Source organism: Pagrus major, chromosome 3 (assembly GCF_040436345.1).
Source record: "Pagrus major chromosome 3, Pma_NU_1.0".
NCBI lineage: Eukaryota > Metazoa > Chordata > Actinopteri > Spariformes > Sparidae > Pagrus > Pagrus major.
This window is the reverse complement of record NC_133217.1, coordinates 1,575,557-1,596,352: the sequence shown is the minus strand read 5'-3', so window position 1 is coordinate 1,596,352 and position 20,796 is coordinate 1,575,557. Positions and strand designations below refer to the sequence as shown.

At 42.7% G+C, this 20,796-nt stretch overlaps 1 protein-coding gene across 1 annotated transcript in view; it reads right to left on the bottom strand.

The window, feature by feature from the left end:
• Positions 1-20,404, bottom strand: part of LOC140993649 (autotaxin-like) — a 32,672-nt gene extending 12,268 nt beyond the window's left edge. The window contains exons 1-24 of the mRNA XM_073463153.1: positions 20,231-20,404; positions 16,672-16,774; positions 16,065-16,214; positions 15,307-15,432; positions 15,142-15,202; positions 14,668-14,765; positions 14,463-14,542; positions 14,207-14,326; positions 13,599-13,654; positions 12,614-12,679; positions 11,269-11,341; positions 11,083-11,191; positions 10,431-10,556; positions 10,315-10,346; positions 10,078-10,205; positions 9,785-9,863; positions 9,604-9,691; positions 9,217-9,389; positions 9,068-9,128; positions 8,671-8,810; positions 7,532-7,673; positions 7,332-7,409; positions 4,741-4,873; positions 4,340-4,496 (exon numbers count right to left, since the gene is read on the bottom strand). Coding sequence (XP_073319254.1) covers positions 4,340-4,496; positions 4,741-4,873; positions 7,332-7,409; positions 7,532-7,673; positions 8,671-8,810; positions 9,068-9,128; positions 9,217-9,389; positions 9,604-9,691; positions 9,785-9,863; positions 10,078-10,205; positions 10,315-10,346; positions 10,431-10,556; positions 11,083-11,191; positions 11,269-11,341; positions 12,614-12,679; positions 13,599-13,654; positions 14,207-14,326; positions 14,463-14,542; positions 14,668-14,765; positions 15,142-15,202; positions 15,307-15,432; positions 16,065-16,214; positions 16,672-16,774; positions 20,231-20,248 — 2,397 coding nt within the window. The 5' untranslated portion in view covers positions 20,249-20,404. The remainder of the gene's footprint in view (positions 1-4,339; positions 4,497-4,740; positions 4,874-7,331; positions 7,410-7,531; positions 7,674-8,670; positions 8,811-9,067; positions 9,129-9,216; positions 9,390-9,603; positions 9,692-9,784; positions 9,864-10,077; positions 10,206-10,314; positions 10,347-10,430; positions 10,557-11,082; positions 11,192-11,268; positions 11,342-12,613; positions 12,680-13,598; positions 13,655-14,206; positions 14,327-14,462; positions 14,543-14,667; positions 14,766-15,141; positions 15,203-15,306; positions 15,433-16,064; positions 16,215-16,671; positions 16,775-20,230) is intronic.
• Positions 20,405-20,796: the final 392 nt, after the last annotated feature.

The following is a 20,796-nucleotide window of genomic DNA, read 5'->3' as shown; positions in this document are numbered from 1 at the left end:
ATAACTCCTAATTTTAGCCTTCCAAAGATTGCACTTCAAAAGCCTGTACAGTAAGGACATCACACAGGGTTGAACAGGGGTAACAGCATGTTTATATTCTGCATGGTACGATCTTCAGAGGTCTGATTTGACTGAAAAATGAACATATTGAATCTTAAATAGGTATAAAAACAAGGTACGGATAACCTGGAAATAGAGTTCCTCAGGCCACAGACATTTGGCTGTAACTTAAATAAAATGAAGTGTGAGGATTTCCAAGATGCAAAGTGAGATGAACCGATATCGTGCGGAGAGAAACAACAAGCTTATGTAAGACTCAAGACACACGGATGACCCAACAGAGTCAGAGCAGCGGAGCGCAAGTATGGTGGCTGTTTAGGTTCATCTGTCTCCTACATGTAATGGCTCACCCCTTAAAAATAGACAGAGTTTAATCTATGCTGTGTAAATAACTGCAGGGCAGTGTAAACACTGAGTGTGTGTGCGGCCCGGCAGCGGCAGAAGAACGGGGCCTCTGGGGTGTTTTTTTTCATCTCGGAGCCAAAATAGACGTCTGTTAACCATCAAGATTTCTGGTAATGAAACAGCGGTAATGACAGACTGATGACCTGCTTTAATAACACGTCTGTATATATCCGGTTTGGGGTGATTCTGCTGTTTTCATGCAGCCTGGTCGGTGAAATCTGTTGTAAGGAAACTGAGATGAGTTTTGCATCTCACGATCATATGGGAGAGAAATAGAAACTTAAAAAAATAAAACTTGTGTTTGATATTGTCTGATCAACACTCGCTCGAGGCTAAAGATGTTGTTGATTCATGCAGTGATGAAGGTCTGAAACAATAAATCCTTCAAATCAAGCAGGTAAGAGGTAAGGTGAGTTGAACTGAGTGCATTTTGATGTTAATCTGTGTGGTGATACTGTTTTTGTTCTCTTTTCTAGTATACTTATTGGTATTAAATACATTTCTGTTTGTTTTACTCGTATGCTTTTATATTTGAGCTCTTCTTATATAAAGCTGCACTGAAGCAACTATTCCACCTGGTGGCTCCTTGATGTATTGCAGGGAATAAAAGCATTGGAATAAGCAGGAAAACTTATATTTAATAGTTATTAACAACAATTCACAACAATTTGAGAACGTTTTGCAAACGTCAAGACAAACATACTGTAGGTCAAAGCAGCCTGCACAGTCAGCAACAGCAAGGAGATGAAAAGGCCCAGACTGCCTTATAAAATCACTCAATTATATCAGTTGTTGAGTGACGAGAAACTTTATAAACTTTGTGAAACGCTCTTTATGACCAATTCTTCATTATTTGGGCCTTCTCGTAAATTCGGCAAATGTTTTACATGAAGTTGTTTCTTTCTTTGTCTTAAAAACTTTGTGTGTTTGTCCGAGTGATGTACGTGTTTACATGCATGTAGACCACAGTGAGATCTGATCACAAGCGTGTAAATATCAGCGATAAACAGCCTCATTGTTTGAAGGTTTTTATATCACGTCAGAACTTCTGTCCATATTTTTACGCTCCCTCTTTCTCGCTCTCTCCCTGCTGAGAGTCTGCCTCTCACTTTTTAGTTATAATCAGTAGATGTTTATTTTAACGCCTCGTTGCTGCAGAAACCTTCCGTTCAGTCAGATTTGCCTCTGTCCTCCTGTGATGGACCGACCAGAACCGCTTCTGTAATATGCAGCAGGTTTTATATGATGACTAACTGGTCCGGTCTCAGCAGTGACCATTATGAGTTTTGAGAATATGAGTTATGATTCTGTCCCTTTCCTGCCTCAACTGCGGTGAGAAACATATTCCCGTGTTCTGTTTAGCAGCCAGGCCACATGTTTTTACTGCTTTGACACTGACCGAAAACTTTCCCGACTCCCATGTGTTTGTCATCATTATTCGGCACGCTTTGTTGCATTGATCGATTGTCAATCTATCCAGAGGCATTTTGGTCGGTGGCCGTTAAAGGGAAACACATTGAACTGTGTTTACAGGTCTTGAGGGGCCTGTGTGAACCGCACTTCCCAACAGATTTCAAAACTAAAGCAGGGTTCTGGCGGTGTCCTTCACCGAAAAATTGAGATTCAACGACTGTGTTTCACGCTTTCTGGTGACATTTAAAGAAATGAAAATAAAATACAAGTTGACTGGCTAATGGGTGTTTCGAAAAAGTCCACAAATCATCTTGGATTTTAAATTACAGCTTAGTTTCCACCAGACATCAAGAGATTTGGTCCAAAGTCTTGGGAAAGTCAAAACAAAGCCACATCCAAAACAAGCTGGTCAAAATGACCAATGAGGTGACTCACTGTCTCACCACGAGGACAGAAAACATGACCTTAACCTGGTGTTATTATGATGGTGACGAGGCGTGAAACTGGGAAACTCCAAATTTCATCAGAGGTCAGAGTTTAATGTCACAGAGATCAGTCACATCCTTTACCTGAGTGAAAAGTATTGAATAGTTCCTAAAAGTATTATTAGATGTACTTTAAGTAAAAAAGTTATAACATGTTACAAACTCAAATCTCTCCAGGTGCCACCATTATGTTAAAACACAGCAGCACAGATTTAAGTAAACGTCAACGTCTCATCACAAAACAATTATCTCAAACCGTCTTGCTCAACAACAGCTTATTAACTGTATTGTGTAATCATGGATGACATCTGCATGAGTGTGACTGCGGCAGGTTGAAACATGAATATCACAGAAGAGCTTATTTTGAATTAGGTTTCAGTTTCATTTGTAGTATTTAGATCGAATACTATAAACTGTATTTTTGCATTTTACATAGTTGGAAAATGTCCTGGTCCTTTCCTGCTCACCTGTGCAGGAAAGGACATAGCCTCGTTAGCCTCGTTAGCACCGCCCTCTCCCCAGTGTATCTCCGCCTCATCCTCTCGTTAGTTCAGCTTTTATTTAAGCCTGTTTTGTTCCCTCACTCTTGTTTGGTTTGTCTGTTTTTTTGTCCACATGTCTCCTGTGCTCTTGTGCCTGTTCTCCGGTCATTGTGTGTTTCTGCCTTGTCCTTTTTCCTTTGTCTGCCTTTTTGTTACTCAAACTTTGGTTAGCAGCATTAAAGCACACCTTTTATTCCTTTGCCTGCCTGCTTCTGTGCGTGTCTTGTGTTTGGGTCCATCATTGCATAAACTTGACAGAAAATGTTGCCTGTACCTCCAAAAAATGCTCAAAAATCAAACCGAAGAATAAACGATCCAAAGAAATTCCCATGATCATGCCAATCAGAATACTCATAGCTCCAAGTCACATCCTCAAACGTGTTATTTAATCCAACCAACAACTGGAACGTCAAAATAAATCAAGACCATGACTCACATCTAAGAAACTCAAACCACATGATGTTTGGTGTTATTGCTCACAACATGACTGTGTTAGGAAACAGTCAGGAGCTACTATGAACTGTGAATCAGGGTTTTATTGGAGTAATCATCCCTCCTGTTCATCCTGGATATTAAGAAACGCCTAAAGTGGGACAAAATCCACAGAACTTGTTCTGAGTAAAACATTTATGATCTCTTCCAGAGTGACTGTCATGTTAGTGCACAGTTTCTTCTTTGCATTTCCATGCTGAGCTTGGCTTAAGATAAACTTTTATTTTCTTATTGAAACATTTGCTGATTCATTTTCAGATCAACTGACTACTCTTAAAGCTCAAATTTGATGGTTTTAAAATGTAAAATGCATCTTGAGCTCCGTATATGTTTTGCATGTACAATTTTAATTTGTAAGGCTGCTTTCAGATAAATGTGGTGCTATAAAAAGTTCAATATTTGCCCCTGAAAGTGTCACAAAATGGAAATACTCAAGTAGAGTACAAGTACCTTGAATTTGTACTTAGCAGTGTAGTAAAAAGTACCCAAAAGTCGTACTTACAAGCTTAAGTAAAAATATTGTGGCAAAATAAAAGTCACTCGTATGAATTATACATGTTTTTACGATTACAAAATTTGATTTTCAGCATTTCTTTCATTATCTAGATTCTCTTTTTTTTCCTGATTGCTGATAAAATAAATTAATTAAAAAATTTGCTGCATAAATTATGCAAAGTATCTAGTAACTAAAGTTATTGAATAATTGTAACGGAGTATAAGTACAGTATTTGCTGCCAAAGTGCAGTGGAGTGGAAGTATGAAGAGGCAAAAAATGAAAATTCTCAACTGAAGTACGAGTAAAAAGTAAAGAATCAAACGTAAGAGTAGTACTTGAGTAAATGTACTTAGTTACTGTGCTGTCTCTGGGTCTTGGGTGATGACTGACAGTTGAGACAGCGCTGCCCCCTGCTGGAGACACTTTGTCTCACACTTTGTACTCACATTGCAAGCCTCACTGTTGTCCGCTCTGTGCTGCAGCAGGAAGGAGAAGACCCTGAGAGCTCCGTCACACTCCTCCACCGTCTGGTTCTGTTCCTGGCAGCTCGTCACCACCGTGTAGAAGTGGGTCGGGACGGGCTGGGCGTCGTCGGCCGTGAACCTGGACAGAGGACGGAGGTCAGACGCTCATGTGGAACCTTTTTTTCTTGAGCTACAGTTCCTCTTTTAATACTTTTCTTTACTCTTCTTTTAGTGTTTTAAAATCTTCACTCCTACCGGTCCGTCCTAAAACAACAGCAGGATTTAATATACACTCGTAGGCCACTCGAGGACGACCGAGCCTGCTGGTTCAGCTCAGATTCTGCTACTTCCACGGCGTTAACCACCATGACACTCCTTCTTACTCTTTAATCTTCTCTGTGGTGTCTCGGAGGCCGTCGTGGTTGAGGTCAAAGATGGGCCCAGCGAGGACGTTGATGCCGTTGTTTTCCTCGGCGTAGCGCCTCAGCAGCGTCCCCTGCAGGTAACTCCAAATCCCTGCAGACAAAAACCAGGGTTAGATACAACTATACAAATATTGACTTTCTGATCAACCTCTGATATGATGGAGGTTCCTTCCTGAACAAGTCCACCTCATCTACACCCGGTGTACCTGTCAGTGCAGACAGACCCTTTTCAGGACAGACATGCTGATGCTGCACATACTCACTCGCTGAAATGACTTGAATGAAGCCATCGTTAACACTATTGGTCACACCTGTGCCTTTTTCTGCTTCCACAACAAGTCAAAATGTCTGCTGTGTAAAGAGTCCACTGGGATGCAGCTGGATCACATCTGGAGCCTGACCGACTCACATTGTGATCAGATCTCAGACAGATGTTGATACAAAGTGAAACATCACATTTTACTTTCACTGAACATTAAATTAATTTGTTCAAAGTGGAAACAGACAAACCACAATGGAAACTAAGACTACTGGATTGCAGTTGTGTGCCACAGGTCAATTTCCTGAGTTGTGGTTTCGACTAATGAGCAGAACATTTTCTGCAGAATATTATGATGTCACAGTGAAGTTGACCCGTAGACTTTTTAAAATGTCATCACTGACATGTGTTTGTCAGGTCACAGTGACCTTCGACTACTCAAATCTTAACAAATCATCCTCGAGTCCGAGAGATAGTTTGTGCAAAATTTGAAGAAACTCTCTCCAGACATTCTTGAGATATCACGTTTACGAGACCCGGACGAATGGACGGACCGACGACCCAAAAAACATAACGCCTGCAGGACTGCTGTTGCTGGCATGAAGGCATAAAAATGAACACATGTCCATTATTTGGCACTGACTGTGAGAAGCTGTAGAAAGCCCAGGGATCATAAAACGTTGTTGTCTACATCCGTCTTCAAATAGCATGAAAAGAAAACGCTCAAAGAACAAGTACCTCAATACTGAGCTTCTGATTCTGGAGCAGATTCACTGAGTTTTCCATCCAGACACTGATCACAGATTAACATGCCTCTCTTCACGTTCTGAAACAATTAGTAGCCGCTCTGAAAGTAATCTCGAGGGGACAATAATAAAAACGCTTCCTCTCTGAAGAATTCCCCTGACAGGTTTGAGTTTAATCATATTTAACAGCTTGTCTTTAAAAGATCTGCGTGTTTACTGCACATCAATAGCCAAGTGATTCATTCCATACAATTTATAAATTAATTCATTATTTGCTTTTTCTTTTAAGGCAGATAAAACCTCGAGGAATGATCAAACCACATTTTACCGGGGACGTTAATCATCACAAAATGTGTTGGAAAATAAAACGTGTCTTAATTATCTTCATGACACATCAGAGGTTATTTTAGGTCCTTTTAAAAAGAGAGTCTGTGGCAACTGAAGCTTGTTCTGCATCAGATATTCGGCTCAGTACTGTCACCACAACCTGATCCTGATGTAACCTGTCCGTTTACCAGCCTTCATAAATTAAAGTGGAATAACATCTCCGGACACACACTGTGTTCACAGAGCTGACGACAATGATGACTTCTGTGTATCTGCATGAGACAGCGATTCAGAGAGAGAGAGAGGAGAGAGTGTGCTCTGTCCTGATAAGTCCTCTCTCCTCTACACCAACAATGGGTATCAGGCCGTCCTCGCTCAGACCTGACATCACCACCAATCTGTCCTTTGTCTCATGTGACACGGGTGGTGTACAGGAAGAGAGAAGGGACACGTAAATCTGATGATCACAGACAGCTGAATGAGGCAGAAATAACTTAAAAGACGAGACAAAAGTCCTGCAGGAGATAAGACTTTCTCTTTCGATTCAGATGTCAGCGGCTGCAGGCTTGTTACAGACACACTCCTGAGGTACAGGCACCACAAATAACCACATTTCACTAAATTCATCTGAACTGTCGCTGCTTTTATCTCCCAGTAAAACTTCTGGGTTACATTGTGCTGTATATTGATCTCTGCCCTCCACACATGGACCTGCACATGAGTACTTTCAGGTGGTGGCAAATCAGCCCCAGACTCCCTTAAGAAATCACAGACTTTTGTGAGTTTTTGAGTTCGAGGAACTTTATAATCTTTGTGAAACATTGTCTGTGACGAATTCTTTATCATCTGTCCCCTCTCGTAAATTCGGCAAATGTAAAACAACAAGTTTTACTGTCAGTTTGTTCCTACGTGTTGCTGTATACTGGTTTATAGGCTCCTGTGTGACCAGATAAATGATATCTCATGTTTGACAGCAGATGGATGCAACACACTCAGGTGCAAACACAGTTATTTATTACTGTATGTCACTCATTTCCCACCCTGATGCTTTCATTTTTACAGTTTTATTGCATAATGCATCTTTTGCCACATTCATGGCACAGTATAGTCGTATAATCAGTGATCAGAGCAGTGTCTCTCTCTCAACCTTCTCGCTCACTGTCTAAATTTGACAACCTACATTTGACATCAGCATGAAACAAATATGTGTGACTCACTCTTGAAGGCCGGGTACATGGGGACGATGTTGGTGATGAGCGAAGCGTCGTATCTGGACTCTGAAGACGACGCCAGCTCTGTCAATAAAACCACAGGATTGACAGAAACTCGTATTATTCGCTGAGTTTATATGTCGAGAAAAGATCACGTTAAATGTTGGAGTATGAACGCTCCTCTCCTGGGCGTCCTGCAGGTGTACCTGGGGGGAACAGGAAGCCGTAGGTGAGTTGGTTGTTCTGGCTGTAGGTGGTGCAGCTCTGACTGTGATCCGCTGACACTCTGGAGTCGACTCGGATACACTGAACACCGGGCGAAACATCTGGAACAGGGGTCAAGTCCTCCTGAGAGACAAAACGTGTTTGATATATTTTGGCTTTATATTCATGTCATGTTGGATAAAATGCATCGTAAATAAACCTGAGCTGATGTGGTGAAGGAGAAGGAGTGAAACATACAAACAAAGAGAGCAGTGTCGTTCTGAAGCAGGCAAAAACAAGTAGGTGCTCCTGTTTCCATGCCGTGTGTGTGTTTATGTGCAGGTATTCACTGATGATGGTGTGTAGTTACGCGTCCGACGTGTGAGCAGCTGCACCTCGTAAACCTGCAGCCTGCTCCTGTAACACGCGTGTGTTCAGACACACAGCCTGTGTGTTCGCCGGTGTTGTCGGACATGTTTGTGTTTGTGTTTGCGTGTTTGTGCAGCTCCGTCATGTTCTAACACGCGACCGCTCCGTCATTAACGTCGGCCTGCACCACAGTTTTACAACCTGACAAGCAGTTTAACGACATGAGGGAGTCGGGAGCTGAATGAGGTCGGCGGGGGGGGGAATAAACAAACTGTTCTGTTTTGAAAGCGGTAACAGAAAAACAAACAACAAAGCAGCTGGAGACCAGCGATGATAAACTCATCCACAACTGATGTTTGACTGCTGCTTGATGGAGACAGATGGAAACTATTTACGTCCCCACAGCCTGAACTTCAACGAGCATCGTATGTTTAATGTTTCCATCACAGCCGTTTAAACACCCGTGACTACTGCAGTCATTACACGCAGTGTGTAGTGAGTGACACTGATTGCATCCGTTTCATCGTAGACAAAAACCAGATGCCAGAGGATGTGTTTTTTTAGCCAGTGAATGGGGAACACATGCGCATTCAAGGAACATCTGAGGTGAAAAACATTGTTGTTAAAAATCAAAAGCCTGAAAACAAATAATACATCATCATAAATGTTTAACCCTTTGACAACAGACCTCCCGGGGTGTGTGTGTGTGTGTGTGTGTGTGTGTGTGTGTGTGTGTGTGTGTGTGTGTGTGTGTGTGTGTGTGTGTGCGTACCTGTCGTTGCAGTGTGTATGCTGTCCACAGAGGCATGGCGAGCTCTTTGCTGTAGCCGCTGATGAACTCCACATGATGAAGCAAACTGTACTGAGTGTCAAACATCACGGCTGGACGACCAAACGGGAGGTGTGTATTGTCTGCACACACACATACACACACAGACACACACACACACACACACACACACACACGTCAGTTAAGTCACAGTAACACCAAACCTGAGAGAGGATAAGGTTTCAACAAAGAGGCCAAAAACCATCCAAAAGCTTTACATTTTCATATTTATTCGTGTTGTTACTAAAACTACTGCTGCAGCTTTTAAAGTGGAAACACTTGGACGACCCTTCCTCAGCCGTCACCGACAAACATCTGAGCAGTGTTTAGAGAAACGTACTGTAACCGTAGATCCCGTCTGGCGCAGGAGTGAAGGCTTCGATGATCTCCTCCACTTTGTTCTGTAACACAGAAACACATTCTGATGGATGAATACCGTCTACTCAGCTCAGGTTTTTGTTCCGTGTGGCGCCACCGTCCTCCTCTGACCTCGTCATCGCAGCTGCAGCCCAGGTCGTGGGTCAGAGCGGCACCTGAGTCAGACGCCGGTGACGGCGATGTCACTTCCTCTGGCATGCTCGGGTGGTGCGGCGGCTCTTTGAGCATGGCGTTCAAGCTGCCGTGCGTCCCGTTGTTCGGGGCCGGCTTCAAGCCCAACAGGTCTGAGACAGGAGGAGAAACAGTCAGAAACGTATTGACCAGGTTCAGTTTGTTATGTTGCTGTAAAGAAAAGGTTTAGATCTCTGCTAACACATGAAGATCAATCATCTCAGCTAATCGAGTCATGATTTCTGAAAAGAGAAACATATTTTTTAGCCACTCTTTAGTTTCTTTAAACTACGTCGAAGCATTACAGACAGATAATAATGTTCTCACCACACATGACGTTGTATAATTCTATATTTTCAAATTCTGGCACTCTTTTCTTAAACTTGAAGCTCGGTCCGTGACCCATGAATATGGTCTGCATGAGAAGAAAAAAGAAAAGCACACATTAAATATACATATTCTCTTCTATATCAGTGTTACACCTGCATTAAAGTGAAGCCTACTGTACCCTCATGCTGGTTATCTTGTTGTCAAAGCCGTGGTCACCAAAGAAACCACAGCGAGTCCTCAGCTTCTCCGGCATTTTCCTGAAGCAAACACACAAAAAATGTGAACAACTGAAAACAATCAAATGTTTCAGCATCCTTAATTTATTAAAACATATAAAAACAAGAACATTTATGAGACTCTAGACTGTTTTGGATGAAATGTGAATAATCAAAGAACTCGGACGTGATCGGACATTAAGGTGGAGAAAGTGTCGTTCTGTGTCCGGTGGATCTACGAGGTCCTGACTGTTACCTGGCGATGTGCCACTTCCTCTCCATCAGCAGGTGGACGTCCTCGATCCTGCGGTTGTTGGCGTAGTGAAGCCTCTTGGGTAAATGCTGCTTCAGGTACGGCTTGAAGTGCTGAGTCGGCATTTTACACTGCAACAAGGAGGTTAAAAGGTGAATCACCTGATCTGACCTCACACACACACTGGACAGTTTGAGAAATGAAAAGAGGATCCGGTTGTGGTTCTGTTGTCGTACTCACAGTGAGGTTTGCCACCACGACTTTTGGGTCGTCTGTAAAAGAAAATATAAAATCAAAATGAAAACCAGTCTGATCTTTTTAAATCACCAGATACAGGCTCGTCAGTGTCGTCTTACATGTGGTGGATTTGGGGTCGCGGGGTCGTATTCTGCCCAGCGAGCCGGGGATCAGCGTGATCTCGTCTATGTTGAGCGGGTAGCTGCTGAGAAACTCGGTCCGATCACAGTGAGCCTCCTCCATACCTGAGACACAGAGGACAGCCACGGTGTGTTATTAATATGTCAAGATTTGGATGTATTCTACGTTTTTAACGTCTGAGTGGAGTTCTGTACAGAACCTTCTTCATGAATCGAGCAAACTGAACCCACGTGAAGCTGCCAAACTCGAGACCAGAATGTGACCAGAGACCCGAGCCGAATCTTTGTCTTTACTTCATCCGTCACTAAGTCTGCGCTCATCAGTTACACTCTTCTCTGTACCGAATCCTCAAGATGAAAAATGTCTGTCGTCATGTTTTATCACGTCAAACTAAATCCTCGATACCAGTAAAGGATTCATTGGATTAATTACTCACTACGTCTTTAGATTAGATCAACTTTCTTAAACAAATTAAACTAAACTAAACTGGCACCAGCGTTCTTTAACCTCCACCAAGAAGGTTCTGTTGTTTGTTTGTTTGTTTGTTTGTTTGTTTGTTTGTGGCCATATGTAACTCAAGAAAAGAGACATAACCAACACAAAGCATTATGCAGTATGTGCCGGTCGTACCGTGGTCTCCTACGATGATGACGTTGACGCAGCGATGCAGGTTCATCTGCTTCAGACCGTTCATCAGCTGACCGATGATGTTGTCGATCTCCCTCAGAGGGTTATCCAGCTGCAGACACAGGAAATAAGAAACATCAGGAAACATAAACGACGGACTGATGTGATGAAGCACGTCTTCACACTCACCTCACTGCTGAGCGGTCCCAGCCGATGTCCGAAGGTGTCGGGCTGCTCTGAGTGGACGGCGTAGACGTACGGCCTGAAGAGAGACGACACATCATCATGATTTATAACGAAGACGGAGAAAGTACAGCTGACAAGTTTTCTGATATTTTATGAGGGTGTGTGATTAAATAAGCTCTGATTTGCTGAATGTCCAGAGAAGACATCTGAACAAAAATACCTAATAATAATAAATAAAACACCTGAATGTTGTTTTGGACATTTTCTCTCCTCTTCTCTGAAAGAAGACGAACCAGCAAAATAGGCCAAAATCTCTAAACTGACCACTGCATGAAAAATGTAGTTGTCCCCCGTCATGTCTCCTCTAATCAGTCAGGCGTGGGAGCATTTTGAGGTCAGCGTGATGATGAAACCCTCAGCTGAGTTTGTTGTTTCTGGCAGAGAGCGTCTCACTTCGACCCACAGGGAACTGAGGAACATTAAAAAACCTTCCCAGCTAGCCGCTCTGTAAAAACACTCATCAGCTCGTGACCCCTTCACTGACCCGGCTGCTGCTCGACGCTAAAAACAGCTTTTATCTTCAAGTCCTCAAGAGACACTCAACCAACTCACCGGCTAAATATAAAACACACAGAACTTCCTACAAGCCCATGCAAGGGTGACAATAATCTCTGAGATTATCGACATTTAACAGAAGTTGTACATAATTTCAGTTGAAGCTGCAGAAGACTATGACTTGTTTATGCATCGAGACATACAGCGCAGCGCTCAGTCGTCACTTAGACCTTCACGAGTCTGACAAGTTTCAGTCCAGCGGAGAATAAGAACTCAGCAACGTATAAAAAGTGAAATTACATCTGGAAAGTGAGCATGTGTGTTTCAGTAAAAGTTGTTCAAACTTGTCAACTTGACTGACGTCACCTGTCAGAGGATAAACGAGGCCTCAGGTGACCTCGACTGCTTCAGGGAAGAGATGAAGCAGCAGAGAGGAGAACATGGAGGAGGAGTGAGAGCAAAAGAGGAGGAGGAGGAGGAAGGTGAACCTGCACAACTTAACTAATGCTCTATAAGAGAAATGAGAAATGTGTATTGTTTTGGTGGAGAGACTTTTTTTTCTGTCACACATTTTGACTTCAAACTACAACTAATTACATTAAAATGGCTGCATTCATTTTAGTCGGCCCAGCTCCAGCAGCCTGGTGTTGTGTATAACGTGTTGATCTTTCACCTGCTTTTTCTGCGACTAAAAAGTCAAAGTTTTTGCAATCAGAGAGCCCAACGGCCACCAGACCCCAGTCAGAAAACACTGTATTTTTCTCAAAATATTAAGTCTGAAGAAAAGATTTACCTCTCGTCGTCAGGCAGGTGCAGCCAGCGCAGGATGGTCAGGATCCTCCTCTCCAGAGGAATCACCCTGGAAACAAAACATGGTGACGGATGATTTAAGAAGGAGGAATAAAAGTGAACTGCACAACACAAATAATTCATTTCTGGGTACAAAGAACCACCTGAGAATATAAAGCTGATCCGTCTGTAACCGTGTGTGCAACATGTCGACAGTAGCCGATCAGCATCAATACATCAGTGTATAAAGATATTGTTTCTCTATTTAAGTATATTTTATGCTCAGTGCTTCGACAGGCCAGAGCTTCAGCCGCATTGAGTCTTCAATGGCCTCTGTTGTGACCGAGTGTGTCGAGCTATTGTCTTCTGTGTGTGTGTGTGTGTGTGTGTGTGTGTAAGGCCATTGTCAGTCAGTCTCAGGATGTGACGAGCGCTCGGCCTCTCTTTCCCCTCGTGATCATTGTGTCATGGACGTGCAGATGTTTGCTGAAACTAATCCGTCCGTGCCGTCAGTTAAACTGAAATAAAGACTTAGGTGATGATAAGCTGAGATAAGCTTTGGGATCTTAAATACAAACTGATTTCTGCTCCTGCAGCTTTACTTCAGTGATGGCATTGTAATATCAACTAATGAAAAAGGAAATTAATTTTAAATAACAATAAGTTTTCTATTTTTTCTATTTCTATTTTCTACTTGTTGTTTCAGATTTCACAAAACAGCCTGAAAACGCTTCAGTGGACTGAAAACTGGAACATTTGTCCAACTTGCCCTCGTCAGTGTAAACATGACCTGAAGTTTAGTGTGCGGGTGTCGCTCAGCGCTGTACGTCTGTTTCAGAAACACACAAAGTGAAGTTAACCCAAACTACTGCCGACATTGTTTGCCTTCATGATCTCTGCTCGGCCTCACAGGTATCATGAGTTACCGGTGCAGCGCTGCGTTCAGTGTCTGAAGCTAATGAGAAATATTCCAGTACTAACTTAAGTACCAAGGCCAGAAGAAAGTGCCTGCTTTCACTCCTTGTTCCTCTGATGTGACCCAGATCTGAAACACAGGAAAGAAGGAACGTCATCAGAAGTAGACGTTAGCACACAAAATCCCATGATGCAATGCTTCACCTTTGCTCCTGAGATCATACTGTTGCAGTACACCTTCTTTTTTCCAGTTACAATAAGTCAATATGCTGTTTTGCACTGAACATTAAAGCATTTGTGAAATAAGTTGTATAAAGCCTGAAATCAAGTGTAATCTGAAAAAAATGCCTCCAGTGATGTCACTCAGTGGTGAAGTTGCATTGTGGGTAATGTAGGCTGTGCAGGTTGTGAAAGGAGTCCACTGAGTAGCGTTGTTGGACTCACTATGAACAGATCGATGCAGCACGATCAGAGACGTCACCTGTTTTATTCCACACACTCTTCTTCCTTTTCAAAACCTGACGCCTACATTACCCACAATGCCACTGAACATAAAATCTCTTCAGTCTTCCCATGTGACTCAGAGAAAAATGTCAAATAAGAGCATTTTGAAAAGTGAAGCTCTTCATAAAAAGTTTCTCAGCTGGTCTCCAGGAAGTGAAACTGGACTGTGTTCACTCACAGGCTGTCCGCCCCACCAGCGATGGTTCAGCTTCTCTCTGGTTCGCAGGCTGAAGGTGGCGTTGAACACCGGGTCGTGCATGGTGTTACCCACAATCCCATGGGACTCTGGGTACAGACCCTGCAGGGAGAGAGCAACATCACTTCAGTTATTTCTTCTGCAGCAGTGTAAAACATATCAACAGCCCTGCTTTACTGTTTCCTTTAGCTCTACAAGATATAAAACAGTCACTGCGACATCAGCCCGGGTCACTTACTGTGGCCAGTGTGTATAAATTTGGGAAGGTCTTTGTTGGGTAGACTGGTCGCATGTAAGGAGCTGACGTACCACACGTTCCTGAGAGCAAACAGATGTTAACATTTCATCATCAAACTTATATTTTAGGCACAAAGATCAAAACCTGCAGTTAGATGTCACAACACAAATCTGGACTTAAAGAAGAGAAGGTAAAGAAGACGTACTGAGTTTATGTATGTTGGGGATGACAGACTTGCCCTTCTTCAGGTAGGAGGCTCTGAAGCCGTCGACAGACAGCATGATGAGAGGAGGACGGATGAAGCTGCGGGATGCAAAGACAAAATGTTAAAAGTTCTTTAACTTTCTCTGGAACGAAGGAAATGTAAATCATTGAAGGAGATTTGATCAGCTGGAGATCATCGTCCATTTTACATTTCTGCAAACCACAGATACGTTCACGTCAAACAAATCATATCAACGTCAAAATACGTGTCAGGAGGTGGAGGGGAGGGTTGGTGGTGTTACAGCTAAGCAAGAAAAGCCTGCGTTTCAACATTTGTAAGCGTGACACCACTGGATATTTCTGACAATATCTCGTTTCCAGCCGTGCAAAGCATATAAACCACAGCATGTTTTGTTTTAGTTAACACGCTCGTATGTTGGATTGTTGTCGAGTTGGACGTCGGTTTCAGACTCACCCTGCAGGACATTCAGCACTCTTGATCTCCTCACAGTCTCCTTGCACCCATGAAGTCTCACCTGACATGAAAAAAGCAGCACAGAGTCGTTATCTACCTCCACGCCCGTTCATTCTCTATGTCTAATTGTTCTGTAATAAAGAGTAAATGTGTTAGGATAAGTACCTTTGCAGAGTGACTTGTAGTTGGAGCAGCAGTCTCCTCTCTCCAGACAGTCCTCTGAGCAGTGGCAGGCGTGGTCATCGTTCCTCTCCTCCCCACAGCGATCCTGAGTGCACTCGAAGCCTCCCGCTGACAACGCACAGGAGAATATATCAGTTTAATTCAGTAAAAAACCCGTTAATGAGGCTGGCAACAACATGAAAACCTCCAGGGATTAATATCTTGAACTGTGGCAGGCACCTACAGTCTGTCACAAATTAGCCGACCATGTAATATAATCCTCTGAAGTAGCTCACGGTGGCAGCGTTCATGATCTACACTCGTCAGACTTTGGAAAATGTCCCAGCATTCTTTGCTTAATGTTTTCAAGCTGAAGCTGCGACTGTGTTTCTTCACCCGGGCCAAGATCTAAATTAGCATCAGATGGAAATCAGCATTTTGCCTCTTAGACATCTGTGTTCCAGCAGAAAGCACTTATCATGTTGTAGAGTTAGCCCTCGAGGTGTTGGAGCTACTACTGCCTGTGTACTACTCCAAATAAATTTAATAATAGATAAATAACTCCACGACTGCTTACTGTTACTGATATATCAAGAGTGGCAGCATCAATATGTGTACAAAATGTGTTAATGAGCATGAAAATAGTCCCTTGGCTGATCCACTAAAGTCATTTTTAAGGACAGAAAACGCAGCTCTTTGCAGAATAATCATATTTTAGAGATTAAACCAGGAGAAGTGATGCAGGGCGACGTCAGACTGACCTGTTTTCAGGCAGTGCTCGTCGAAGTCGGAGCAGCAGCTGTAGTAGGTTTTACACAGATTGTCACACCTGCATCCTGGAGGTTTGGCCTCCTCCAGCTCGAAGCACCTCCCCTTGCAGGAGCCCGCTGAGCTGACCCACTCTGAGACGACTGGAGGGGGAGAGAGCCACGGTTAGACAAAACAACTGTAAAAGACGGTTCATTCAGAGTTCACTTCACAATGATGAAACAGTGATTAAAGTGGCTTTTCTGCCAGACACTCTTAATCCTGAGACGTCAGAGCATTTATGAACGCACCAAAATGGTCCCTGCTCACATGTGATGATAAAATAATATAAAAACATCTAAATGTCACTGTGATGGTTCGAAGTCTCTGCAGATTATAGCACAATGAGTTTTAACTCCACACTGAAATACATTTAAACCATCTACAGCACGGCCTGGATGACATTTTGCGGAAAGCATTTGTGCACACGGAGAAGAAAATGCTCCACTTTTTCGCTTTCTTTAAAGTGGGTTTGGACGTTAGTTACCATGGCAACGATGGACGCTTCCAAGCGTTCGGGTCAGCACCAACAAAAATAACAGAAAATCCATCTCATCTCACCTTTAGTGTGAGGCGGTGGGTTGTCTCCTCCGTCTGGTCGACTGGCTTGAAAAACATAAGCTCTGCTGACATCAGTACTCCACAGACAGAACACAACCACTACCTGCAGGAGGACACACACAAAAACACACATTAAAAGATTTATTAACATTTTTATCGACTCCAAATCTCCTGCAGGTCAAAGGTCAGGCTCAGCAGCAGCTCTGAGGCGAGGACAGCTTCAGTCCGACCAGAATAGAGCCTGTAAAGATGGTCTCTGTGCCACCGTGTTGCCCTAACTAGGAGTTTGTTTTCTTCCTCCTCTGAGACACATTCATGTTCACATCTCACCAGAGGGGTCAGAGGTCAACGGGCAGCCAGGAAGACCTGAGTGTGTCCGTCTCTTTTATAGCCTACTGCAGATAAAGGTTCGGTTCTCACACAATGTGCTGCATGGAGCTGGTTTATGTTCAGTGGGCTGAGATCTAAACTGCTTCACAGAAACAAACCGGTGGAGCTTAACTGTGAAACAAACCTGTACGCAAAGATCAGGAAGAATAGTTTCTGAGGTCAACGTCACGTTATTGTCAGAATAAAATCTTCTAGGTATCAGATCAATAATGGGCAGAAGAAAGTGGCTTCAAACATGGAAAATAATCAAATTCAGTCAGTAATAAAACAGTTAGATGAGGACTTCCAGCCTCACAGAGTAACATCTTCAGATCCGACCACTGAATCTGAACCTTTCTTCACATTTAAGGACGCGATCAAACAGAAAACACAGATGATCTGCAGTGTCGAGTCTGCAGCTGAGCTCACACTGAGTCCTGTCGTGTCAGAGTTTGTCACAGGTTGACTTGAACAGAAAAGGTGAAGCTTTTGCTCACTTTGTGATTATTTCAAATATTTGATTGTTTTTTCAGTTAAACGTTCTTCATATACTTTCAAATATCAAATGAATAAAAGTTTTGGATTTTCTCATCAACAGTTCAAAACCTACAGATGTTTAATTAACAATTATATAAAACAGAGAAGAGCTAAACACTTTTGACATTCCTGCTTGAAAAGCGACTTAATCAACTAAATATTTGGTGAAATAGATTGCGATTAAGTTTCTGTCCAATAATAGTCTCTGCACTAACATAAGTACGGCGACATCTCTTTTTGTCTGGGAGTTCTTGGACATCACTCTCTTGAGTGACTCTTGAACTTATATTTTTAAGAAAGCTCCTGGAAACCTGTCAAGGACTCCTGCAGTTCCCTGGAGGAGATTTCAGAGCCAGAACCAGAGAGTTAAGTAACCGATGTAATCACTCAGCAGTGGAGCCGAGCCACATGGGTCATGAGATGAAACTGACTGTTACATGATGAACAATAATAATAATAATAATATCGTCACAACATCGATATCGTTGTTTCCCGTCTTTGCATCCATTAAGATTAAGATTTCAAAACATCAAGGTATAAATTATGTTTCATGATATAGACTAAAAATACTGCAGTGTTATTTGAGGTATCTCCTCGTCTGTCGTCTGTGAGAATCTGTGATAAATAACAGCCACGTTCTTCATGAGTCGTTCCTGATTAAGTAATTAGAAATGAATGAGTCGTTACCAGTTTGTAACTCACAGTTAATCATTATTTGCTCTTTTTGTTCTCACACATCATACTGAGTAGTTTCTTCATTACATCATGATTACTTCACTATTGTTTACCCTTCAGAAACAATCCTGATGGAGGAGAAGACTCGTCATCATCTGCTACAGTCCTTTAATCACAGTAATTCAGGAACTACTCATTAACAGTTCGTTAACTGGTAGATTGCTCCTAACTTGTAGCTGCTCACATATTTGTTTGTCACACAGTAAAGACTTTAAGATTTTACTTCCATAACTTGTTTCCTTTCAGACTTTGCAGAAAGAAATCATCCCAAAAAATGATGATGAGCTTTTAGTGTGAGAGTTTTTTCTCACACTTTGAGACAGAAATCTCCACTCTGGCAGCTCCTCCAGCCTGATTTACAGAACATTTTGTCACTTAAAACATGAAGAAAAATTGATTTATTTTTATTGCTGTTGACAGTAGTTACTGCACTAAATTACCCTCTTTGATTCCAGAAAATAATTTTCACATTCCTGTCCTGCAAATTGGTGATTTTTTGGAATGAAATAACACCTTTTTGCATATTTAAACATGAAATTTCAGATACTGGCACATACCAGAGAGGAGCCAGCGCTCTGAACATCTCAGTGAGCAACATTCCCACTTGAATATTTCACTTTTACATGATTTTGGCCAGAACGCTGCATGTTTACTGCAATAACTGCAGTATTAAAGGATAAGTTCACCCTAAAATGTTGTGGTCACACTTTCAGCATCATCATCATAATCAGCTGTAGGATTATATGGAGGACAGCAGCTGAGAGCGCCTGTCTGACAATTAGATAAATGTCCTAATAATATCTATATGATAGAAAGCTTCAGTCTGCCTGCCTGTCTCCAACTTTAAAGGAACACTTCACCCAAAAATGAAAATTCAGTCATTATCTCAAAGAGTCAGGTGAAGTTTCATCGTCCACAAAACATTTCTGGAGCTTCTGTGTTGCAGATATTCTCCTTAACAACTGAAGCAGCTTTAAAAATGTAGGAAAAACACTGAACAAAAACCCAAACTGGTGTAATCCAAGTCTCCAGAAGCCCCAAGATCCCAAATTAATTTGAAAAGACGTCATTTACACCCTTTATTAAAGCTTAAATCTTCACCGTAGCTGCTGAAAAGTGTCGAGACTGTAAACAACTTCTTTTTAGAAAATCCATTTGGGATCTGAAGCGGTCTGGAGACTTGGATTACGCTGGTCGAGCTGTATGGAGCCATTTTTTTAAGTCTCCAGCTACTTCAACTGTCCATCAGCACGAGGCTGCGAGGAGAGGATGACTGGATGATCATTTTTGGGTGAACTGCTCCTTTAAAGTTGGAAATACATCAGTGAGACGTTTTGATGATGAGGACAGTAAACATTTGACCTTATTCATCAGAAATGACAGACAGGTGTTGTCAGGTGTGTTTCAGATAACCCTCCAGTTATTGAAGATGATGATGATGATGATGATGATGACAGTGTGACCATTAACCTTTTGCTTACCTCTACCTCCCCCAGGTAAACAAACCTGTGTGACTGTTGACAATGAGCTGTGAATCATCATCATCATCATCATCATCATCATCACATCTCGTCCCCAGTCACTCCTGCTCTATAATTCATACAGACTTATGTAATCTCCTCTCTCTCTCTCTCTCTCCCCCTCTCTCTCTCTCTCCTCTCTCTCTCTCTCTCTCTTAAGAAGGTAAAGCTTCCACATTTCGTGGCTCGTATTGATGCGAGTCAAAGTGCAGTTTTCTCTCCCTCACAGGTCGATACATCTATTCTGCAAGAGCGCAGAGAGGAAGGGAGGAGGAGGAGGACGAGGAGGAGGAGGGGGAGAGCTGGGAAACACCAAAATGAACGCTAAAAACGAAGCGACACGAGAGACAGGAGGGAATAAAACACAACAGAGACACAGCTGTCACGGTCTTACCTACCAAATTTTCCACTTGCATGATCCAAGCAGCGAATCTACTTTTGGCATTCCCCCTGAAAAAAACCGAAAGCTCAGAAACTGTAGCCAAACGTCCGGTAGAGTCTCCACTGTGCGCCTCTGCGGATCGATGGAGCAGAGGGTCCAACTCTCTCTCTCTCTCTCTCTCTCTCTCTCTCTCTCTATCTCTATCTATCTATCTATCTATCTCTACCTCCCTCTCTCTCTCCAGTTGTTTGCCTTTGCTTTGCCTCTGCCTCGCTCGGTCTCGGGCCAATGCGCATGAAGTAATGGTGACAGCTGCGCTCTGGTACAAGAGTGCGTCAGGTCGGGGTGACGCTCCGGAGTCCAACACAGTCAGCAGCACTGAACCGCTCACCCAGAGAGAGAGAGAGAGAGAGAGAGAGAGAGAGAGGGAGAGAGAGAGAGAGAGAGAGAGAGAGAGAGAGAGAGAGAGAGAGAGAGAGGGGCACTCTGAGGGAGAAGAGGGGTTGTATAATGTCCAATGTTCAGTCTTAAAGGAGCATTTTGGGGAAGCTTGCTGTAAACATACAGTGGACCTGACCTCTG